This window comes from Aphis gossypii, chromosome 2 (assembly GCF_020184175.1).
Source record: "Aphis gossypii isolate Hap1 chromosome 2, ASM2018417v2, whole genome shotgun sequence".
Lineage (NCBI taxonomy): Eukaryota > Metazoa > Arthropoda > Insecta > Hemiptera > Aphididae > Aphis > Aphis gossypii.
Window position 1 is genome coordinate 27,629,154 of NC_065531.1, and position 25,512 is coordinate 27,654,665.

Genomic DNA, 25,512 nt, shown 5'->3' on the forward strand with positions numbered 1-25,512 from the left:
ATACTATTCAAAAATGCGTTTTATGTACGCAATTTTATAAAAAAAAAATTTTATTATTATTTGATTTATTCCTTTTAAATATTATGACTAACTAAAAAAAAAAAAAACAAACAAAAAATGTCTAATAATATGAGTTGAAATATTTATATTTTATTTTTTATTTAGACTTTCACGATTAACCTGCATTTTTAGCGATTAGTAGTACTAACGATTCGCAATTTTAATAAATTAAATAATAAAGTTTATGTAGTTAAAAGTAGAATAAAATGGAAAAGATACGTGGGTAACTATTATAGGGAGGAAAATTTGTTGCGCATTGATGGGAACATCAATAAAGGAATTAGAAAAACGAACAAAAGGTGTACGTGTTAAATCAGTAATAACTATAGAGTTAGGATGTTAATGACCTTAAACACTTTAAAATATATGGAAATATGTCCAAACAATAGAATGCCCTTAGAACAATTAAATATGATGTGATATTATAATATGCGTTAAAAGTTATATTATTAATTATTAATTATTCTTTAAAAATATAATATCATATACGGGTAATTATTTAATAATGACTCATAATTAATATTTTAAAATATTTAATAATTTTTCGTATTAAACTATTTCTACATCACACCAAATAGATTTATAATTTTGTCTACAAAATTTGCATAGCGAAAAGAAAAATATATATAAGTCATAATTTATTATCATAATTCTTAGCCCTAGAAATGATTAATAATTAATTAACTTTGGTACGTTAATATTTTTTTTTCGTCAAATAAAATGTCTATATAACTTACCGGCTATAAGTATTAATCATAAGTATTTATAACTACTTTGGTGTTTATAATCAATGACCTAGCAACTAATAATTTATTTTGTATTAAAAAAGTAAATAATTCTAATTACATTATATAAATTATGAGTTGTATACATACATACTTATGTAGAAATGCAATCTTATTTAAATTAAATATATCAATTAACTAGATATCAACTTCAAAATAATAATATATATTAAAAATAAATATACAAGTATTGAAGTATTCGATAGTCATTACAAACGTATTATTTAAATTAATTAAATTTGACCAAAAGCATACATATAATATATATATAAGACAAAGGTATTAATCCATATTGATATTTTCAAATATCAAGTATAACATTAAAAGTACGTGATTATATTTTATCCATCTAAAATACGTAACTTATTGATAGTAATATATAAAAAAGTGACATAATAATTTTTAATTAAATATATAGAACGATCTGCAAAAAAGAGATAGTAAGTAAGCTATTTACACAAAAAATTTAGTAGGTACTTGTGTTACTCATTAAATGATACATTTATTTGCAAGCAATATAAAGTATATTACGTATGTTATATTGCTTATATAGTACACACTCCCACACCACACTACATAATTAGCATATATTTAAAATTTAACTATTAAGTATAAAGTAATTTGTACTTATTTATTAAAAAATAAAAATACAATAAAATGTAAAGTTGGTATTCAAAACATTTTTAATTTTATAAAATAATTGTGCTTGATTGACATTTTCTCAACTCAGTAAATGCTATATATTTGGGCCTACTCACTAATTATATTAAATACATTTTTTCAAATATAAATAAATTATTATAAATCATCGACATCCGGTGTATAAAAATAATGTTGTATATTTCAATCTTACTTTGTGCGACTTTTATTTAAATAGGAAATAAAATATAGGATGTTGCATAAATTATACTTCCAGCCAATCTGTTCCTCAACGTCCGTTTCGATGTTTTTAACTCTCGGAAAGGTCCCACATACTTGTCAAAAGGGACAATTAAAGAACAATAGCTCCGTACAATAAATTTGCGTCCTGATAAATTAGTTTAGTGCCATTCATCAATGAATGATATCGTGGTAAGCACATTACTTAGGATCTAAAAGGCTAACCTGAACTATTAGCAAACAAAATTCTTAAAATTATATTGAGGTACTATAAAAACAAAATTAAAAAAAAGAGTAGTATTATTGAAATACCTTTATAATTTATAGATATTGTGATAATAAAGAAGCACATTTTTTCATACAAGCTAAATTTATACAACTAATAAATTTATTTTAATTCAAATTTATTTTCATACGGTAGACTAATTAGTAGGTACAACAGCATTATGAGTTATATATTTTATTACTACCTAGCATAAAGGCAAACGTATTAGTCTAGTCTTTTATTTCATTTTTTAAACATACCATAGTAAATAATAAGTACCTACTTTAAAAATCTGCCGCGGACCGGAACGTACCATTCCATCTCAACTACACTCAACTATTGGTCGAAAGCTCACAAGAAAATGCGACAACTGATGTTGCGAGCTGCGACAGCCATGATAACGTGATCGGCTAGGTTAAGAGGACGCTACACATACCTATATAAATTCGTCCGTGAAAACCGTTTCGCGCGGGAAAAACCGAGAAGGCTACAGTCATAACTAAGAGACGAAATTTTGACCACATAATGACTGTGCAACGTTGTTTTTAATTTTTCGATATCACAAATTCAAAAAAAGTTCTTATTGTTTCAAAATTCATTATTTTTTGTTAGGGAATGTTCGGTCTCTCGAAGTCTCGAGTACCAAATGTCGATCAGTGATAGTCGATTTCCACCGTTACCGTGGCCACTCCGTAAACTACATCGATATAATTACGGCGGTTTAGGGTATAAACTGAGTTTATAGGTCTATATGGTTTAATATATTAATTACTTACCTATGTAATATAATCATCATCATTATTATTATTATTATTATTATTATTATTATTATTACAATTTATTGTAAGGTATAAGTATAACACCCTGCGTTAAGCGTTAAGTACACCCACATACATCTTTATCGGCCTGAAACTCATTACTGAGTATGCCACATCAACAAAATTCCAAAATAATATTGATAACAATTCCTAATAAACTATGGCATTATTGAAATAAACGAATTGACGATGTATTTTTATTTTTATTCGCTAGTTAATAACTCAAATTATTTAAAATATTTCTTAGACAATATTATTGTTATTTCATGAATATTATTACTATTGCTGATTTAATGGATTTAATGAAATGTAATTAAAATTGTGTAATATTTTCTCCATTTTACGAAATAATAAATATAAACATAGTTCATGAAATGTTTAATTTAATCACATAATGGCTAATGCCTAATAGTATTTATGTAAATATATATATTTTATTCTAGTCACAATTAAATGTATACCAAGATAGGATACTCCTTAGTCCTTATTACGACTACAGTGCACAAACATAACTCGGATTTATCACTTAGAAGTTTTGAAGTATGAAGTTTATCGCAATGGTCTTCCACAGACCTTGCTGTTAATGTTAATTGCTAATAACTGGCAAGGCCAGCCTTAAGTTTTTCGCAGCCCTAAGCGATTTTAATTTACACTGCCCTATTCAAAATTAAATCAATTTGATTCATTCCAAATTCGCCGCCCCTAAACTAGTGCCATCCAAAGCGGCTGCCTATTTTGCTATCTCATTGAGCCAGGTTAGGTTAGGTTATAATAATTACGAACTCAATCAAGGTAGAAATATTTTCACGGTCATCATATTATATGTCAGTAATTTTTAAGTTAATCTTAATAACCATAGAATAACACAAATTTTACTAACGAAATAAAAAAATCGAAGATAAAAATATTTTCAAACGCAAGAATGTTTTTCATTACCTATTTACACGAAAAAATACGAATATGTATTATTTTATCTTTTTACATAGTTATGAATATTTTCTTGTTTTCTTTCAGCTTGAGAATATTTAATAAATTATAAGTAGGTACTTTTCAACGTGGTTTGATGAATACTTTTAAAAATACATATGATTTTCAAACTTTTTAAATTCAAATCATATTTGGTTTGTGTTTTATTCAAATGCTGTTAGTAAAAAATATTAAACTTTATCTGCGTAGAATATAAAATTGAATTACTTTGTTACCAAGTTACTTAAATTTAAATATGAGTGGGTAATTACTATCTTTACCTACTATTAATTATGTATATAATATTGTTCATAGAAAAAATTAAACGGTACAACATTCATATCGCAAAACAACACATCAACAATAGTCCGGCAAAATATGATTATAGCAATATTCATTTTATTAACCTATACGGACGCAATCTTTGTTCATATTTTTTAATTTAACGGTTAAAGTTGTTTTTTTATCAAGTAAAATTATTTTTGTTTTCGATAAAAAATACTAATGACCGCGTAATGACTGTTAATTCATTGAAATTCCAAGGTAGTAAATAATTTCTTCGAGGATTCCATTCTCAGTAAGTTGCGATTTTATAATTTATTTTATAAAACACATCAGACTACGTCGCTCACCATGAGTATCACGATATGATAGCATTAAACGGCAAACTGAATGAGTATAGCTCTGTGGTTGAAGGGATCGTTAAAATATTAAAAACGTTTTGTTTATTCCATCCACTATAATATTATGAATAGAGTATAAATTAAAATTTTAATTCACTTTTAAATTAAGAATGGATGACAATACACATGAATTATTTAATGTTTAAATATAAAAGATATCAATGTAAATTACATCATATCATATCATAATCTAATACATAAAAGTATCCACTGTTGTAAAATATGTCATAAAAAGTTTGCTCGTCAAAAGCGTTTGTTTATTTTAGAATATCGAGAGTTCGAGATATAATAATTACGATTTAAAAATATCAAAAACTAATCCATTTGTATTCTACCCTGAATTTAAGAATGATTTTTTAAATCTTTTTCACGCATTGTCTCGTTATAAACATGCAGGTTGTGTGGGTATCAATTAATACCTACTCTTTGTTTTGTACACCAATAAATGTATCTATATAGTAGCTTTATTTATAACTGTCCATGAAGTAAATTACACCTAAATTATTTTGTACACTTAAAGCGTTTACCTATGTACAGTACAGTCTTTTGTAGTTTTGTATACCTAACCATTAACTATATTATCTACATTAGGTATATAAAGCTGCGTACACACTTTGTAACATCTGAGCGTAACGTATCATAAATTAGTGTAATATTAAATTAATAATTCAACATAATAATTATCATTCAGTATTTCAGTTATCTTTTTTTTATTATTAATTGGTTCCGGGGGTCCTGGACCACCATAAATACACCACTGTCTGTATAAATTTATATAAAAACGATGGTTACCACTGACGTAGATATGGTAGGTACATATTATATACATAAATATATATATATTGTATGTATCTGTGGGTATAGGTATTACATATTGTATACAAAAAATATGTAGGTAGAGTTCTGTTACACAACACGTCATGATCGTTGTGTGTAAGGGCGAGGGGCGGTGATAAACTCTCCCGATTTTATGGTAAATTCTCTTCCCGCCGGGCTTTTTCTCGTATCTCGCGATCCTATTGCGTCACCGTTGTCCTAACCGATATATTGAGGGGGATGACGCCAATCGTCGCTGCTACGGATGCAACACCCAAACCGCAAAGCCCGCCTTTTACGCTTTTCCAAACCGAGGAAAACATGCGTCGTCGTCGTCGAGCGGGCTGCGGCGATGCGGTTGCATCCGGATCCTGGATTACGTCGCCTTCGAAATCTCGATTTCATCATCGGAAAGGATGGCAGCCGTTTCTTGACCGAGTGGTGTGCACTCGACCGGCTGCGGATCAGGCTTTTCCGATGACGGTTTGTCTCCGCCGACCAACGTTGCCAACACCGCGTCTAGCAGATCTCCCATTACTTCGTCGGCAACGTTATCGACATCGCCATAGCCTGCAGTTTGTATTCTTCGGATTCTTCTACTGCTGTATAGCTGCGTTCTTGTTTTGTTTAATGTTTTCGATCATGGTGAAGTATTTTGCAATGGTTTCGTCGATTAATTTTTTGTCGGCAATGTCCATAATTTCTGCTATTGTTGGTGTAATTTTTTGTAATCGTAGGAATATAAGGAAAAGGTGTTAGTCATTTGAACTTGAAATCGTTAATAAATGTAACATGAATATTCCTCGACACAGAAAATTTATTAATATTTCCTAGATAACGATATCGGAATGGTTTATTTCAAGTCAGCGATATTTACCAAATAAACGTTTTTCTCTTCTTTTTTTAGTATTGTATTCAACAAGATGAAAAAGATCTTCCAGGTATAGCTATTGGCATCGGTAATGAGCAAAATAATTTAATTAAAAAATATTTATTTGGAAAGTCATTCTTAGGGCAGCTCAAAAGTTAAAACCAAATTATCAAATGATATTTTATCTTCATCAGTAAATGTTGAACTAAATAAATATTCAAACCCTATTTCCAACTGGCAAGATGTGTCAACCATACATAACAATTTATGATATTTTTTTTTTCTGATTACATAAAAAAATAACATTTTATGTGGTTACAAGTTACAACTTATAATTGCACAAAATATTATAATATATTATATAAATTAGACGTTTAGATACGTATTTATGGATCCATATGAGGATCATTACGAACAACTCGCTTTTGAGCTTTGAAAGCCTTTTCTACTTACAACTTGTTCCTTAAACAATTTGAACTTCATTTTTTTTTTAAATAAATCATAACGTATACATTATGAAAAAAAAAACAAAATATCAATATCAATATATCATAATTCATAATATTTGATGGGTTACAAATAGGTTGTGAAACACGTTTATAACACTTATAACTAATAATACGAGTAACTGTGATAATGAAAATATATTTTCAAAACTGATTATTTTCATTTGTTAGATACGTTGACGAATAACTATGAAAGTGGATAGTTGTGATTATAGATACTTAATAACTTTCTAATATTTATGGAATAAATTAACATTTTGTCAGTTTAATACAATTTTAATAAAATTATTGAAAACAGAATTCTCATTTAAAAAAACCAGATTTACTAATTTCTATTAGTATAATATTTTTTTTTTTTGCTTGATAATTTATTTTTTCTTATTAACAAAGATGTTTTATTGATGGTTGATAAATGTAATTTATTAATATTGATCATTACTTTTTGTTGAGTGTATGATTTTATTAGGTATTTATAACTATACAAATATTGATGTTTAATATATATTAGGTATACACTATACTCGTATTATATTTTATCAATAAAATATAATCAGAAATTTACCTACTCAAAAATAAATGTTAATTTTACTTAGTAGATAGGCACATATTTTAATATCTATACACTGTACTTACTACATATGAATAATACACAAACAACAAAAAAAGTCACTCTTCTGTATGGAAGTTATCGATACCAAGGGTCTACCATCAAGTAGATTGTAGGTCACTGGTCACTATAAAATGGATTATGGATATGTTAAGTTTGAATATCATTGCATACATAATACATATAAATTTTATTTGAAATATGCAATTTTTAGTTAGCTTATATAAAATATCTGGCACGAAGCAAAAAATGTGTTTCGAAAATAATTGTTTAAGTAATTGTTAATGAATTTACGATTTAATATAGATTTACTATTTTGGTTTAATGCCAAGAATATGTTCCAAGTAAATCCTTAAATCTATTTTAATTGTATGAATTATAAATCATAATATTAGTTAAGACATATATTGTGTGTCTGTAAACAGTGCATATAAATAACGTTATTTCATAGTTGCAACGTAGGTATGGCTCATATTATGAATTATGACACATTATAACATAACTATGTATATTTATTAACAAGTTCCTTTTCCACATCATATGACTAATTTGGCTTTTGTTTTGTAATTTAAATTGATTTGTAAGTCCCTCTCTTAAAATCAAAAAAATTTGGCAAGTGTGAATCTCAATGTCTATACTTCACACACCCATTTATCAAGCATATTATATTAATTAAACAAGTGTTAATCATGTCAAGTGGATCTAGAAAAAAGACACTGATACGTATAATGCACATATACTATTGTATTATATTATCTAACCCCTAGCTTGTAGAATAATTCTAGTTCCGCATTACATAGGTCTGTATTATAAGTTGTATCTGTTTAATACATATATATGTATATATACTAACTAGTAAATATACACATCAATTTTAGGCACTGAATTTAGGCGTATTGAGACACTTTCGAGAGCTCAAGGTGAGTTGATAATTGACATGGTAAACATCTGTGTTGCTTAATATAGAACACTTATCAAAAATAGAAATCGTAAGAGAAAAAATATCGTGAAGAGGTTTGACAGACTTAGTTTGTGTTTTGGCATGCACCATGGCACTTCAAGAGTCAGGTCATTCATACGTCTCAGTTGAGTTTGAAGTATTTGGAAAAGTACAAGGTAAATTTTTTTCACATACATTTAATTAATTTACATTATACACATGTATATAAATATAATGCATAATTTAAGCTTATATTATTTATATTTTATATAAAATAATCTGTTTTAATAATTACTTTGACTTGTTAAATGTTGGCATTTAATAAGACTTTTCATGTGTGTTCAGACAAATAATTATAAGTTAATTTTATAACTTTAATAGGTAAAAAAAATCATGGGATAACTATCTCATGATTGATTAGTACGAAATTTTATAAATATATTATTTTACTAATCACTGAACGTGTAACTTAATCATTAAGAAAGAACAGTTTAATGTGAATAAATATTTATATATTTTTAATTTGTATTAATAGGTCATATGATTTTATTAACAATGCATATGATGCAACTCGCATAAAGAGTTGTACACTAGTACACTTAATACAACTTAAAATTTGATAGGTAGGTACGTACCAGTTAATAATACAACACATCTAAATTGTATAGGTTTAATTATTAATATTCCGTAATTTCTATCGTAAGCAAAACTGCATTGTGCACATTTCATTTAAACAATACTTAATCCATATTAAAGTGACAGTTACTACTTACTAACACCAAATACAAATTGAATGATTGGCTTAATCTATTTTAATTTGGCTAATATATAATTAACTAAATATTAGTTCAAGACCGACTGCAGTCGAGGATCTTTTTACCATAAACCTACCTAAATTTGTCACTAGGTATCGTAATTTCACGGTTTTGTTTATAAATTGTATTTTATATAAACACTACCTATACTATTTTGATTACATATGTCCACAATAACTTAAAATCATACCAGTAAGCAACTATTATCTTTCTATGGTATTTTTATTTTTGGAAACTATTATATAATTTATAGTATTACAGAATAATGCTACAAAGTTTTCATAACGCCTACCTATTTATGGAAAAGTAATCGACGCTGATTGTAAATTCTTAAATACTTAAGAAAGCTAAATTTAAAAAAATCACAATGTTTTTTTTTTCAATAAGAGAAAACTAATTTCATAAGTATAATATAAAATTATTTTGTTTTAAAACATATTTTTATAGATATTAAAACTCTACTGTGATTATATTTGAATGGAATTAATGTAAAATATTCAATATCTATTATGTTGATTTTAATTAATAATATTAAAAACTTTGAGAAAAAATGAGAAATAAATAAACTGATTTATATAAATAGGTAATTTGAAATTAAATTCTAACAATTAAATGATTCTTATAGACATAAGTACTATAATTATTTAAAATTTATAACAATAACATCATAACTTAACTTTTTAAGGATATTTCATAACAAGTTAGAAAACAGAACAAAAGAACAGTATGGCTTTATACGCTTTCTTTTGCGCCTTTAAAATTTACAAATTGTAAAAATAAATTTATGTTTAAACATAATTATTTTCATTGGAATTTTAAACATTTTTCTTTACAAAATATATTCACAACAAATTTAAAAAATAATATAATAAGGTCTTATCAACTAAAATGAATTTAAAACTGACAACGAATGAGAGAAATTAGTGACTAAAATTTATAACAATAAGTAAAGAAAAATAATTATTTTTACTTATCATATTCTTGAGCTTATAAATAAACTTTATAGTTATAAAATTAAGTAACTGAAAGTATACGAAACATAAAAAAACAACAATGTATATTAGTTGGCACTTGGTATTAGTGTTTCATAAATACACTATTGCCAAATATCATTAGTCCTTACTTATTAGTTAGTAGTATACGAACACATTTTAAAATATTTTAACTCATATGATAGAAAAATTAAAATGGTTTACACGGGTTGAAACCAATATTTTTTTATACCACTTTAATTAAAAAATTTTAAATACTCAATATTTAATTAATCCAGTAAAAATGAAATATAAAACTCTCTACATAACAGAAAATTGCTAAAATGTACTAAATAATACTAACTTTATTTTATTTTTTTTTTAATTAAACTTACTCCTCATAAATATAATAAATAATTATTCTAGACAAATATATTTATAAACAATTTAGTCTCAAACACTCCTAAGTTACTTACTAATTTTAATGTACTAGATATTAATTTTGAAATATATGTTCATAATTTCATTTATATCATTTAGGTGTTTACTTTACCAAATATTGCCGAGACCGAAGCACAGAACTCGATATTGTCGGATGGGTAAAGAACAGTAAAAAAGGCACTATAATGGGAAAAATGCAAGGACCAAAATCAAATGTTGAAGTTATGTAAGTTACACTATCATAATTCTGTATAATAATTCAATAATTAAGTAATTATAGGTAATTATATATTTAAGATTAATTTTAACACAAAATTATTACTTCCGTACTGTTATTCTGTTTTAATATCCAATTTAGAAAAAAATTTAATATTGAAAAAATAAAAATATGATATTATACTAAATAGTTTTTTTTACACTAGTAGAAATATTTATGAATAATTTTGTATTAAATTTTCGAGAATTTTTTACTTTTAATTTCCTCGGTACTAAGTGCCTATAGATATTATTATTATTAAAATTTTGTCGAAAACAAAATATTCTGAAAGTTGAAGCATATTTGTCTCTTTTAAACATTAATATTATACTAACTCATTTTTCAATTGTTTGTTTTGTTTTTAAAAATACTGGAAATTTTTTACTTTTTCCCATTAAAGTATCAACTAGATTATACTTGTTTCCAGGAACTATAATGAAAAATGTGTAGATTTAATTTTTAGTGTTCTTAAAGACATGTCACATAAAAAAGTATGGTCAAGAGGGTAACTCTCTGCTCTACAATAGATATCGAGTGGACCTTGGATAAAGAGTAGGTCGCTATAATGGGTTCATTAAATTTGAATAAATAGATATCATATTGTATACGAAAAATGATTCTGAACGGGGTTGATTATATTTTAAGGTAATTATTTTCCACTGGGTGGTGAAAAAGGTGGTGTATGTTTCAAGTTTCTATGACTTATAATTTTTAACTATGACAAAATTCTAAAATTATTTAATTAAAAATAATCGTATTTTACAAATGAATATTAGATTAAGTAAAAATTAAAACTTTAGAAACAATTATTGAATTGGCCAACGCTCAATTTCTTTGATAATATTATTGTAAACTAGCTTATGGAAAATCTTGAATTACATTTTCAACTCTTAGCTACTTAAACAAAATTTTTATCAATTTTTAACTACAAAAGCTAATGAAAAAGTTATTTTTTAGTATTCTTATAATTTTTGAATCACTATAAGATTAAATTATGAAAAACTTTGTATTAAATTTTCAAGTATTTTGACTTAGCCAAAAAAATGTTATCGATATTTATAAAAAAAAAAAAACTCCTATAAATAGCCATAAAACAAGCAAACAATTTTGAAAATTAAACCATGTAAATAAAATGCCAATCTAAATAACTTATGAAATTTTCAAATATCTATGACTTGTACTTTTTGAATAATAATAAATATAGAAAATCGTTTGAGGATAAATCGTTATAGTTACACGATTTCGAAAAATTAAAAATTTAGACGCTCATAACATTTTAAATTCTGAACGGAGTGATGAATGTATTGATTTTACAATGATGTATGTTTTTTTTTTATGTCTGTGTACAGCATAACTAGTCGAAATAACGCTTCAATTTCAAACTTCGGGGATGGTTTCCGATGGAAAAGTGAATATCCTTGGTGCATTATAGAGGTAAAAAGTAAACATTTTCCAACAGTTTTCAAAAAAATCGAGAAAAACAAAAAAAAATGACGGAAAAACGGGAATTTTTAAGCAAAACCAGTTTTCGACCGAATCGATTTTTTTATATGGTTGTAATTAAAAATTAATCACTGTAAATACTTGAAATGTTTACCAAATGTTTATGTTAGTGTTATTTATATACAGTTAAATTTTCAAAAAATTTTGACTTTTTTTTAGTTATTTATAGACCACTGAAATTTTCGATTTTTATGCGAATATTTTTTTGAAGTGTCGGTAAAAAAAATTTGGATGACCAAAAGAACTAGAAAATTTAATACAAGATTCCGTATGAGTTGTTTTTATTGTAGCTAAAATAAATTCAAAATCGTTAGTCACAATTTTTTTTTATTACCGTTTTAGTTCAAATTTTTACGAAATCTGTCGAAAACGCGAAAATTTGCAAGTAATTTTGAAGTTGAAAAATCATAAAATTTTTTGTGTTTATAACTAAAGATTAAAAATACAACACTAAGTTTTCCATAGGTTTTTCTTCAAGTAGCTATAGAGAAAACTTGAAGCATCATTATAGGAAAAATTTTAAGTGCGTTTGAATTTTAAACTTTTACGAAATCGCGTAACGATAACGATTTATCGTCAAACGATTTTAAATATTTGTTATTATTCAAAAAGTATAAGTCGTAGATACTTGAAAATTGTACCAGTTATTTAGATTGGCATTTTCTTTACATGATTTAATTTTAAAAATACTTTGACTTTTTTTGAGCTATTTATAAACTGAAATTTTCAGTTTGTCTGAAAAAATTTTTTTGAAGTGTCGATAAAATTTTTTTGGCCAAATCAATATACTTGAAAATTTAATGCAAAGTTCCTCATAAGTTATTATTATAGTGATTAAAAAATTATAAGAATACATAGGCACAATTTTTTTTTATTAGCATTTGAAGTTCAAATATTGACAAAAATTCGTCAAAATCATGAATATTTGCAAATTATTTTGTAGATATAATTCATAAAAATGTTTTATAGGTAGCTAAGAGTTGAAAATTTAATACAAGATTTTTCATAAGTTTAGCTTACAATAATTATAAAAGAACTTAAATTTTGGTGTATTTAGGCTATTAAAACATAAACCACCTTTTTCACCAACCACTAGAAATTATATCCTAGGCTGACAAATCATCTTGGTTCAGAATCGTTTTTCGTATACAATGATACCTATCATTGCATTCAAATTTAATCTACCCTAGTCCGAGGTCCACCCCACCCCCTAATGTACAGCAGAACGGTACCCACTTGCCCGCTTTTTTTTATAAATGATGACGCTTCGAGTTTTCTCTATAGCTATTTAGAAGAAAACGTATGGAAAGCTTAGTGTTGAATTTTTTAACCTTAAAAATAAATATTTAAAGTTTTATGAATTTTTAACTACAAAATTACTTGCACATTTTCTAGATTTTTACATAATTCGTACAAATTTGAAGTTTAAATTTTTTTAAAAACAAATTGTGACAAACAATTTTTGATTTTTTTAAAACTAAAATTAGAATCACTTATCTCACCTTGTATAAAATTTTCTAGTTTTTTTTGGTCATTCAAAATTTTTTTATCGACAGTTAAAAAATAACATCGAAAATTTCAGTTGTCTATAAATAGCTCAAAAAAACCAGAATACTTTGAAAATTAAATTAAACCGTGTAAAGATAACGTTAATATAAACAAAAAATTTGGTGAAAATTTCAAGTATTTACAGTGATTAATTTTTGAGTTAAAGGTATATGTGAAAAATTGATTTTATCAATAACTGGTTTTGCGTAAAAATTCCTGTTTTTCCATCACTTTTTTTTGTTTTTCCCGATTTTTTTAAAAACTAATGGAAACTTCTTACTATATTCACCTCTATATTGCACCAAGGATATTTAATTTTCCACCGGAAACCACCCCTGAAGTTTTAAATTGAAGCATTATTTTGACAAATCATGGTGTACACAGACACAAAAAAAATGCATCATTGTAAAATTAATACATTCATCACTCCGTTCAGAATCTAAAAGTAACAATATTAAATATTTTTCCATAGCAGGAAAAGTTGAGGAATTATAGTTATGTTTTTGGATACAAACCATAAACTGAATGAATTCTTGGCCATAAATAGATTTTAAATCCATGTTTAAATTGTCACCAAGAATAATGAGTATTCATTATCTATAATAACAGATTTCAATAAATAGCATTAATAACATAAATAACATAAAAACAAAAAGTTATATCCATCCCAAAAACATATCTATGATAAAAATAAATAAATCATAAATATAATTTATTAAAATTAAAAAATAACTGATTTTATTTTTCTGATTAATTTCAAGATTTCTGAGATTTCAATAAAAAAGAATAAACAGATATAAAAATTAACTTCAAACCAACTATATACTTAACACCAATTATGAATTAAGTAAATTCCAGACTTAATACATGCTTTCAATAAGTTGTCCCTTTTTTTGTAATAGTGTTTCAAACATTAAGTCTTATATTAAATATTTTAATAAATTATTGTAGGTATTATAGTTTTTATACGTTTCAGTAGTATAATTGTGATTTTACTCCACTGTTACTAGACAACTAAAGAAACACAAAATTGAGTTTCTTTTTTCTAGCTACATTTAACAATTTTACTATCTTGTATAAAATAAATGTGGGTGTTTTATTAAGAGGACGTTGAACCCACGTGTTATAACCATTATACCACATACAAATTTTTGAAACTGTACATTTTAAAATAATCATAGGTAACTTACTTAAAAATAGTAACATCAATAAAAAAAACTATGAAGAACCCTAGGATAATAATCTCACCTTTAAATTTTATAATATATTAATCCACTCTAATATCAAAACTAACAGCACACTATTAAAACGGGCAGACAAACTTTTGCTATATTATACGTGTTTTAATAGTTTTTTTGCTATTCAAATTATACAACTAATTATTTTAATATGGTGGTATCGACTTAGGTTGCGATACTAATAATAACTTAAATAGGAGAAAATCATACAAGCAAACTATTACAAAAATTAATTTTTTTTGGTCAGAAGTTATATGTAGTATATACTGTTAAATATAATATGAGAACTTCAAATACTTTTTAAATAAACATACCTTATTAAATCAGCCAACTTATGAAACTTACACCATTTAGAAAAGTATAAATACTATATATTATACACAATAAAATTAATATAATATATATAATTATATAAATATAATTGTTACAGGATCGGATGGTTATCTAATGAAGGAAGTCCTGGAAGTAAAATTGAACGATGTGATCTGATGAACTTCGAATATTTGGCAAGGAAAGAGTTCAATGGATTTAGCATAAGATTTTAAACATCCTTAAGAAATAATATTTTGTTTATTCAGACATTACAAGGGAAGATACAAAAACCCTAAATTATTGATGTAAAAAAAAGACATGCACATATTGTTAAAATTTTTATACATAATTTATTATTTTTAAAAGTCGATAGTAGCTCAAAAGGCAAATACATAATACATAATATTTTATATATGTAAATCAAATCACTTATATATTATAATGTATTAGAAAAATGATTAAAATAAATTATTGGTATAACAAGCTATTTAAATAATATGTAATAAGTATTGTAAATACACATCTTAAACTCTAGGAATTTTGCAATTAAAAAATATTTACAAATTTTTAATTTTGCTATTTTATTATACTTTATTTATTATATTTTATTATACTATATTCATACACTCTACATAAGTAATTCTAAGCAGCCGTTTTTTTTTTTTCAAAATTATGTTCTATAAACTTGTAATTGAAGTAAATGAACATGAAGAAAACAGACAGTTAAATCATAATATATATATATATAAAAAAAAAAATACTTTTAAATTATAAAGTTTATTAATGGCAAAACAAAATTTACTATACAATATTTGTTTTCAAATAGTCTCAATAAATTTTTTTTACATATGTTTGGAAGGTGACCCAGAATCGCTGTTTATATCTGCGTAAAAAAAAAATGTATACATTTTAAAAAAGGTATCATAAAGTGATTTAATGTGAGAAAATATAAATTCAGATATTTTTTTTAAAATTAACAATATCCCATTTGAGATCTATTTAGTTTTTATTCAACTAAAATATAATTCACAATATTTTCTACCTTTTAAAAATTATGAAATGTGTTCATATTAAATGTTTACTTTAGTCAATTAAACAAGAACATTATATTATCTTAAATATAATAAATTATTATTAATACATACAAATAAATGAACAAGTTCATTAAGCAAATATTTACCAATAATAATGAATTTTCAGATATGATATTATAATATAATGGTTAATGGTTAATTTATAATTAATAATATTAATAGTTGATAATCACAATATATTTAGTAAAATAACATATATAAGTTAATATCAATAATTAATAACTATGTACTTATCATAATGTGTCACATACAAAATATTGTGTACTATGGCTGTTCACTATAAAAAATAGTTTATTTATAATTTATATTACACTAAATTAATATAAAATTTAAGTATAGTAATACAGTGAATTCTGTTTTTATCAATATTTGAAATGTGAATGAGACTAAACCCTAACTTTTAAAAAAGTTTTCAAACTGGATTAATTGGACTGAAGAAAACAATATAAATTTTAATTAATAAGGCCTTAAGGCTTAAATTGACAAGCAAAGTTTACCAGTTAATCTATTCGTAAAAATATAAATTCTATTGCCTATTTAGGATACTATTTTCTCTCAAATTTTAAAATATATAGTATATTATAACAAATATGAAAGGTGAATGTGTGAGTTTTATAATAAGTAAATGACTAACATACTTTTAACATAAACTGTTTTGATTAAGTTAGTTCATGTTGCAATTAAAAATGGTACCTAACTTTAGAATTGAAAAATCGTTCTCTCCAAGTATCAAAGACCTAATATCACATTATTAGTGCTAGACATAAAATAGAAGCAATATCACTAGTGGCTTTATGCGTAGTTACTAATTTAACAAGTTAATATTTAGCCCTATTCTAGTAATTTAGTACTGTATGGTTAACAATATGTTCAATTATTTTATAAATGAATAAAATACTAACATTTTATTTTATATCAATAAATATAAATAGCAATATTAATGATTTTAAATGATTCAATAAACTAAAATTTAGATTTTATATTGAACAACTTTATATGAATGTTTAAACTTAAAACAGATTAATAAAATATGAATTTTAAATTAAAATGCTTTATTTATATTCAGTCCATTACATATACAAATAAATTCTTTATTTTATTAATATATTAAATTTAAAATTATTTATATATTATCAAAAAAATTAATAGAAATAGGATGCAAAATAAAAAAATTTAAATAAACTACAAAACATATAGATATAGTGTGATTTTTTAATCATAAAACTGCAAATATTTATAGCTAATTAATTTTTTTATGGTTTTTTTTAGCAATAATGGAATCATTTAAGTTGTATAATAAAAGATTAAATTATTAACATATTTTTTAAAAGGTTTTCACATTTTTTAATGGTATCATCTTTTATTTTATATATAAATATTAATTTAATAGAAAAAGTTTTTAAATTTGATTATCATTAAAAATTAAGAAGACGCGTTTGATGTGAAACTAATTGATACCACTTTATAATATTTATAATACTGAACTGTAAATTTGTAAATAACAAAATGTTTACTAAAACAAAATTCTAAAAACATTTGTTTATTCATAAATATTATTTGGTTAATGATAAAATAATCACCCTGTATATATTGTTTTCTAATTTAATAATTAAAATATACAAATTAAATTAATTTTAATGAGTCATTATATTTAATTACGAAGTAAATCATCAATATAAAACTTACCACTTTTGTTAGATTTTTGTTTACGGTATTTAGCAGCAGGACCCCAAATACGAACTGTACAATCATCCGAAACAGATGCAAGCATTTGATGATAAACAGGGTTCCAACTAACACATGTAACTGCTCTTGTATGACCAGTTAATGTTGCTATTGGTAGTTCATGCTTAATGTGCCACAAATATACTTTGTTATCTACAACAATACATTATTTTTATCATATACAAATTTAATTTTATAAAATGACAAACCTTCACTCCCACTAGCAATAAAATCATGATTAACACCACCAAAACAACTATGTATTGAAAAATGGCCCTGTGTAACTCCTTGAAATTTTCTTACTAAACACTTATCTTGGAGATCCCATAAATGAACACCTTGTGATACAACATTTAGGAGTGCAAGACGATCAGTTTTATTAACTGTGAATGACATTATAGGATGATCTTCTTGTATTCTATTTAAACATGAACCATATTTAGACATAAATATTGAATACATGTTTTGCTTTACTTACAAATTTTGATCACTTAGCTCATCAAAATTGTATGAGCGAATTCGTTGACGTGTATCTGCTGCCAACACAGTTTTCCCATCAGATCGACACCAAAGACAATTTACACGAACACCTTCCCATGAATCTAACACAGAACCTTCTAAATCCTACAATGTATTTATAATTAAATTAAAATTATTATAAAAGCACTATATAAGTTAACATTATTTATTGATTTATGTATTTATTTACACATTGATAAAATTGTCCTCGGATTCCTCCACATACAAATTTTTGGCCATCTTTATGCCAAGAACAGGCAGTTAACGAATCGTCTGACGAATGTGAGAGTTTTAATCTCAAAACACCAGTATTAACATTCCACACCCATAAGTCGGGACAGTCTTCTGGCCCACAAGCCATGAGAAGTTCGCCATCTGGAGACCATGAAAGGTAACTAACTCCATATGAATGGCCATCTAAAGTGATTGATTGTTCTACAGTTAATGTTTCCTGTAACAAATAGTATTGTGAACATATAACAAGTAAGAAATTATTTTTTAACATACTGGATCAACGTCATATATTATAATGGATGCATCTTTTGAGCCAGTTGCTAATTTTTTTCCATTAGGTGAAAACCGACAAAACCATACTTCATCACAATGTTCAGTTAATATTTGGACGGTTTCACATGGAATTTGTTCTCTGCAATAAGAATAATGTCTTTTTTTACATAATATACAAATACATAATTATAATATTATTTTAAAACATAAATTACTTACAATGAACACTTATGGTCAGTAAGTAAGGAAACAGTTTCAATGGAATCATCAAATGTTGTATTATGGAATAAACATTGTTTTCTTTGCAGTTCTACTGCCTGAGTCAATAACATATGTAACCTAAAATAAGAAAAAAATAATTTAATTAAAAAAAGAAGAAAACCAGTAATAATATATATAATTTATTAATTTTCACATAATACCTAATAAGTTTTTTTTTATTATAATTAAACTAACCTGAAACGTGTGAATCTTTAAAATTCAAAAACCATTATAACATTATGTGAGGTACCCCCTAGCCCTACTCTAAAAAATTTCACCATTTTAACAAAAGACATTTATTTGTGTATGTGTATAATAGTATCTTTATTTATGAGTGTTTTTAAGTGCAAATTTATACATTGCATATTCACCCATAAAATAACTATTTTTACTCAAAATTTTTTTTGATATTTTGTTATAATTAAAAAATAAATAACAATAGATATATGGAATTTTGATATTATAATTTTCATTATTTGATAAAATTTTAACTCTTTTTCAGCTAAGTATTTTTAAAATATTTCTACTCTTTTTGTGTAATTTACAGAATTTTAAAATGCATGAAAATTGCATAAAAGAACTAACAAAAGTTATTAATGCAAATATAATATTATGTAAAAACATTTGAAATTCAAATTTTGAAAAAAAAAATCTTCAATAGCGAAATGTTCAAATCGTTTTGCAGTTGATAATTGTATTTATAAATTTGTAAAATGAAACAATTCATATAATTAGAGCTTTAAAATGTACTATCTGTATCATTTAACACAATAAGAATATAAGCTAAAAGTAACAAATATGACTGGCTAACATTATTTTGATGAAAGAAGCCAATAAATTATGTCACTTCCAATGTCTACTAAATGATTTTGTACATATATAACATACAAAGTCACGACACCACTTGCACTTTAATTCTTGTTTTTGACCTAACCTAACCAAGTATAGCTATGGAGGCCAAATGTTTAATGAGGAGATTAAAATGAGTACTTAGGTGGTTGTAAAATTGTTTGTAGACATTTAGCTAGTGACAAACTCATAGTTTTTAGTTAAATGTCTGAATGTTCATACCAAACTAAAAATCTAAAAAAAACAGAATATAATTTTTTCAAAGACATTTTAAATTTAAACTTGGATAAAGTTTATATTTAAAGTATAAATAACAATTAACAATATTCATTATTTTGTTGTACTTCAAAAACATTCTTCACTGGGACATTTTCTGTACATTATTTTTTTATACATAAAATAATACTTTCAAATACAATGTACTCGGTAAAAAATATTTCAATCTACCATATTACTTATAGTTGAATAAGTTACTTAATTACTTCATCTGATAGAAATATTGAAAAATAGAATATTAATTATACTTAATGATGTAGGCTAATAAACCGTCTCTACTCGAAATTATTTTTCGTACTCAATAATAGATCATTTTTAAAATTAACACACCCATTCAATGACCCACTTGTCTCATTTTTCTTTTTAAATATCTACATCATTAAAAAACCAATACATTCCAAATAATAAAAAAATGAATAAAACTGCACACATTTTACATTAATACATACTAACATGTACAAAATTAATAATAAAATCATACAATATATTTTTCCAATTATTTACCTTTTGGGAGGTAGCATAATATGTGGGGGTAAAAATTGTTGAATCATATCCATGAGTAGAGTTCTAGATTTATGCCCTTTTCCCTCCCAATTTGCTCGTTTCATTAATTCATCTCGTCCACTACACATCATATAGCTAAAACAATATCAGATAATAAATAAAACATAATAAAGTAAATAAAATATGATTGTACAAAGAATGATCCAATTATCATACAATTTTAATTTATAAAATAAGCCAAACCTGCTGAGAATATGAACTTTGTCAATATTGTGTTGCAAAGGTGTCAACTCATTACGCAACACATGTAATGCGTCCAAAACTTTACCATCCTCTAAATATTCCAAATACTTTTGTTCACATATTAAAAATTTCATATCCTTAAAAAAAGAAATAGAAGTGATATTATTAAAATGAATAGCTATAAGAAATACTCAGATATACTTTTTGAACAACACAAAAATATTATTAATATATCTAAAATAAAATTTGTTTTTATTTTCTTTGAATTAAAAAAAAATCTTGAATGTAATACAAATTTTTTTCCATAAAAATATATATAATTAATATCAACTACAAAAGTAAATAATAAAAACAAACACTCACTGAAAAATATTGACATGAATTCCCTACTAAAGCTTGAAGTTCGTTCAGATCTGCACTAACCTAAAATTTATAATTATTTTAATTATAGAAATAATGTTAACTTTCGTAAAATAAAAGAAGTAGGTATAAATTAATGTTATATAATTTAACTAATAAGACTTTTTACAAAGATAAAATAAATATAAAATTAAAACATTAATTACATATTATTTAAAACATTATGTAGGTACCTATTTTAAATAAATAAGTTTTCAAAAGTAATTGTATTAGTTAATAATTAATATTGATACATACCTTGTGCCATTCACCATCCATTACATGATGGCGAAATTGAGTGGCAGCAGGATGTTCCAAACGACACCCAGATTCTTGCATTAACACTTCGGCAGTTTGGCTAAAATTAAAATTTAAAAAATACTGTAAATAACAAAATTAATATATTTTTATATTTATTTGATGACTTATTATCAAGTTGGAGTTAATTTATATTACAATTATAATTGATACGACGAATATGACTAGCAACAACCCTAAAATCACCAGCCAAGAAATCCAAACCGTAGTTAATCTGCATATGACTTGGTTCAACAAATGGAAAATCAAAGTATCACATTATTACTTTAACCAGGAGACTACTTCAGGATTATAGTATAAATTAAGTATCTGAGTCTTATGATGGACTAAATACTTACCTATGGTACTCACTTCAATCATAAACAAAAAACTAAACAGTAAATTTATCTGATAAGAACATAAGTATGACTTAAAATCATCATTTGAAATAAGTTCCACATATTATTTTAGTCTTTTATGTCCAAAACTTCATGTCAAACAAATAATCATTATTTACAACCGCAAATCAAGGTTTTAATTGATTTATGTACCTATCATCGCCAAAGCTTTTATGAATATAAAACATTAACTACTTCACTATGATCTCCAAATTAAAATCATAAATAAAATAGCTATTATCATTCCTTAAAAGTATAATAAATTACAATCAAATACAAATCTCCTCATCTTCTACTTGCTCTGTACAATTACACTACCTAATGTCTCAAATGCAGCTGATATAGAAACCTACTTAGCATATCAGATATAAAACTCAAACAAAGTTTTTTATTAATTTAACATTATAAGGTAACTCTACTGAGTTTTCCTATGAGCTATTTCAAATTGATTTTAAAATTATTCTAAAATGTATTTATTTAAAATAAGTATAGGTAGATTGCTTTGATAAATGCTAAATTAAATAAAAATAAAAACAAAACTACTTTTCAAATCTAACAAAATACAAATAATTAAAAATGTGAATAATTATCAGTTTGAAAAATAGCAAATTGTCAAATTTCAGTGAATAAAACTAATTATATCAAACACTAGTAAGTTATACAGAGCCATTGGCAGAGGACTATGTAGAGAATTATGAATATGGGTTATGCAAAGCAAAATCAACAGTTAACCAACTTATGATTATTTAACAACTAATAAAAAAAATAAAAAAATAAGAGTTAAAATCAAATATTGGCAAGTGTTCCGTGGACTTAATATAAGTGTTCTGACAAAATTTTAAAATCAGTGAAAAAATTTTATTTAGTATTACTATATTCATTCTCTTAACATTTTGTTTTTTAAAACAAAACACAATGATATAAGTAAGACGTTTTACTAACATATTTGCAAACTTTTTTATGCTATACATTTATTGTTTAATATATTAAACAATTAAAAATTAATTTGATTACTGTTTTATTTTACGGCTGTGTTCCGCGAAAACCTCATAGAATTTTAAGTGTTCCATCATTCGAAAAAGGTTAAGAACCACTGCCCTAAACAATGTATTCTACTGAAAACAAAAAAAGAATATAAAAGAAACAAGATATCGAATTAGTTGCTGTACCAGAGAAGTTTGAAATAATGACTAACTTAATACAAAGTAATATGCATTTATAATAATTATTATTTAATCGTCAAATAGAAAAAATGATGCATAACATAACTAACGTATGACTAACTAACAACGTTGATGCACAACTAAAGAAATTAATGTAATGTTCAGATTGAAGAAACCACACTAATTTATTAGGATTTGCAAGCGATTTTATCTACTTGGAAAATATAAATTAAAGATAAACATAATAACACATTAAACACAAAGCCAAAAAAGTCTGTCTTATAATAAAAGAACCTAAGTAATGGAAATAGCGACAAGTGAAGAAAAAAATTAAATAGTTGAGAACTCTATGTTGGATATAACCTAACATTATATGCATTTAGAAGTGAAAATTACAGGAAATAATGGATTGAAACTAGAAAATAAAAAAATGAAAATTATTTATTTTTAATAAAAATAGATCAAATACCAATTATGTTTCAAATGTTTAATTAATAACTTTATGATATATTCTGAGTCTACACAAGAACAAATAAATTAAATAAAATACACAAAAAACTGTTTATACCATAGACAGAAGAATCTAAAAAGAAATTGTATGAAAATGTATGAATCCAAAATAAAAGTGCAATATTTTTCCATAGGCCTATTTCATTATATACTAAACAGATAGTTAATAAATGTCCATCTATTGACAGTAAGTAACATAAAATTGAATAGTACTGTACATAGTCTTAATAAGGCGATGTTTGGGTCACTGCCTACTAGTAATAATATTATCTGACCATCTTCTGAAGTTGCTAAATTAAAGTGTAGGTACCTTCCACCTATTTTTTACGGTGAGCCAGTTGTTTTTCTCATTTTATTTTACAGATAGAGATAAAAACTACAAGTCCATATTTTACTATTTAGTATATTATTACCTCTACAATCTTTAGTTGACAATTTAAACAAAATTTAAATATCACAATATAGTATAAAGTAGTTTTTCAAATAAATAAAAATGTCTTAGTAAAACTTACTTAAGCCCGATAAGCTTTAAATGTTGACCTATTAGACGAACGATCTCCTGGCTTGACCTGCCCTTAATATTACAGCTATCACTTGGTTCCTGAGCATCTCCATTAGCTGAACCATTAACGGTCGAACTGGACGATGGCTGATCCACCGATCCATTGTGTTGCAAACACCCATTGGTTGGCTGCAACATGGTCTCTTCCGTATCCAAGTGCCTTTTCTTACGCGGTGGTGGAACAAGCCCACCGTCATCAGAATCGCCACTCGAGGCCAGTCTTGCTACGCGATGGCAAGATTTAAACGCTTTTCCCTCCTCTACGATAATCTATTATTGGACTACGACACATCAAATCTAAAATAATGAATGCATCAATAAACATAATATTATATTATGTATTCTTGTCTTTTTTTTTTTATTTATTGCATTTTTACCCTCAACAGCTGTGCGAGATAAACATTAAACATACACATATACCATTATACTGCACACACATACGCGCGCGCGCAAACATACACGCTACAGCTACCTACCTTTGTTGTTTTGGATTTCTTCGTCCTTGAAAAATCGTTGTATCACTAGGGTAACTATAATCTACAATAACAAGTCTGATATAATATAATAGTGAATAAAATTTAAAAGCCTTACATTTTGTTAAATATGACTATAAAAATACCTTATAAAGCTATTAATTAATATAATTGGAGTATTGAAAATGCATCATACACGTATAGAATTTATTATTATATATTATTAAATATTAATTTCTTTTGGTTTATTCTTTTTTTACGCAACATAATTGGATATCAGATGACAAACCATAACAAGTCGTTAAGGAGAAAATATTATTTTATCATGAGAAATGATATGATGTTTATCCACAGAATACTGATGAACAATTTACTTAACCTCAAAATGTTTCTACTATTTTTATCACGGACTTCAGATTACAATTTACAGGCTAAACTGCTTAAGACTAAAG

The 25,512-nt window shown here is 25.2% G+C and overlaps 2 protein-coding genes across 3 annotated transcripts; one reads left to right on the forward strand and one right to left on the reverse strand.

Moving 5' to 3' along the window:
• The first annotated feature begins 8,226 nt into the window (after nucleotides 1-8,226).
• On the forward strand, nucleotides 8,227-15,851 carry LOC114131852 (acylphosphatase-2). The gene is made up of 3 exons (XM_027997168.2): nucleotides 8,227-8,372; nucleotides 10,523-10,649; nucleotides 15,399-15,851. Exons 1-3 carry the CDS (start codon nucleotides 8,306-8,308, stop codon nucleotides 15,511-15,513), a joined length of 309 nt encoding a protein of 102 aa, XP_027852969.1. The 5' UTR covers nucleotides 8,227-8,305; the 3' UTR covers nucleotides 15,514-15,851.
• A 187-nt stretch (nucleotides 15,852-16,038) lies between these two features.
• Nucleotides 16,039-25,497, reverse strand: LOC114131828 (WD repeat-containing protein 26). 2 transcript variants are annotated; one of them, XM_027997141.2, is made up of 14 exons: nucleotides 25,207-25,497; nucleotides 25,064-25,124; nucleotides 24,538-24,884; nucleotides 21,916-22,015; nucleotides 21,622-21,681; nucleotides 21,259-21,395; nucleotides 21,016-21,150; nucleotides 19,345-19,464; nucleotides 19,126-19,264; nucleotides 18,809-19,069; nucleotides 18,578-18,723; nucleotides 18,309-18,517; nucleotides 18,061-18,252; nucleotides 16,039-16,163 (listed from the first exon to the last, which is right to left on the reverse strand). In XM_027997141.2, exons 3-14 carry the CDS (start codon nucleotides 24,723-24,725, stop codon nucleotides 16,123-16,125), a joined length of 1,728 nt encoding a protein of 575 aa, XP_027852942.1. In that variant the 5' UTR covers nucleotides 24,726-24,884; nucleotides 25,064-25,124; nucleotides 25,207-25,497; the 3' UTR covers nucleotides 16,039-16,122. The 2 variants fall into 2 exon arrangements, with proteins under 2 accessions (XP_027852942.1, XP_027852958.1); XM_027997157.2 differs by lacking the exon at nucleotides 25,207-25,497 and having other exon boundaries at nucleotides 24,965-25,068.
• Between the last annotated feature and the right edge of the window lie 15 nt (nucleotides 25,498-25,512).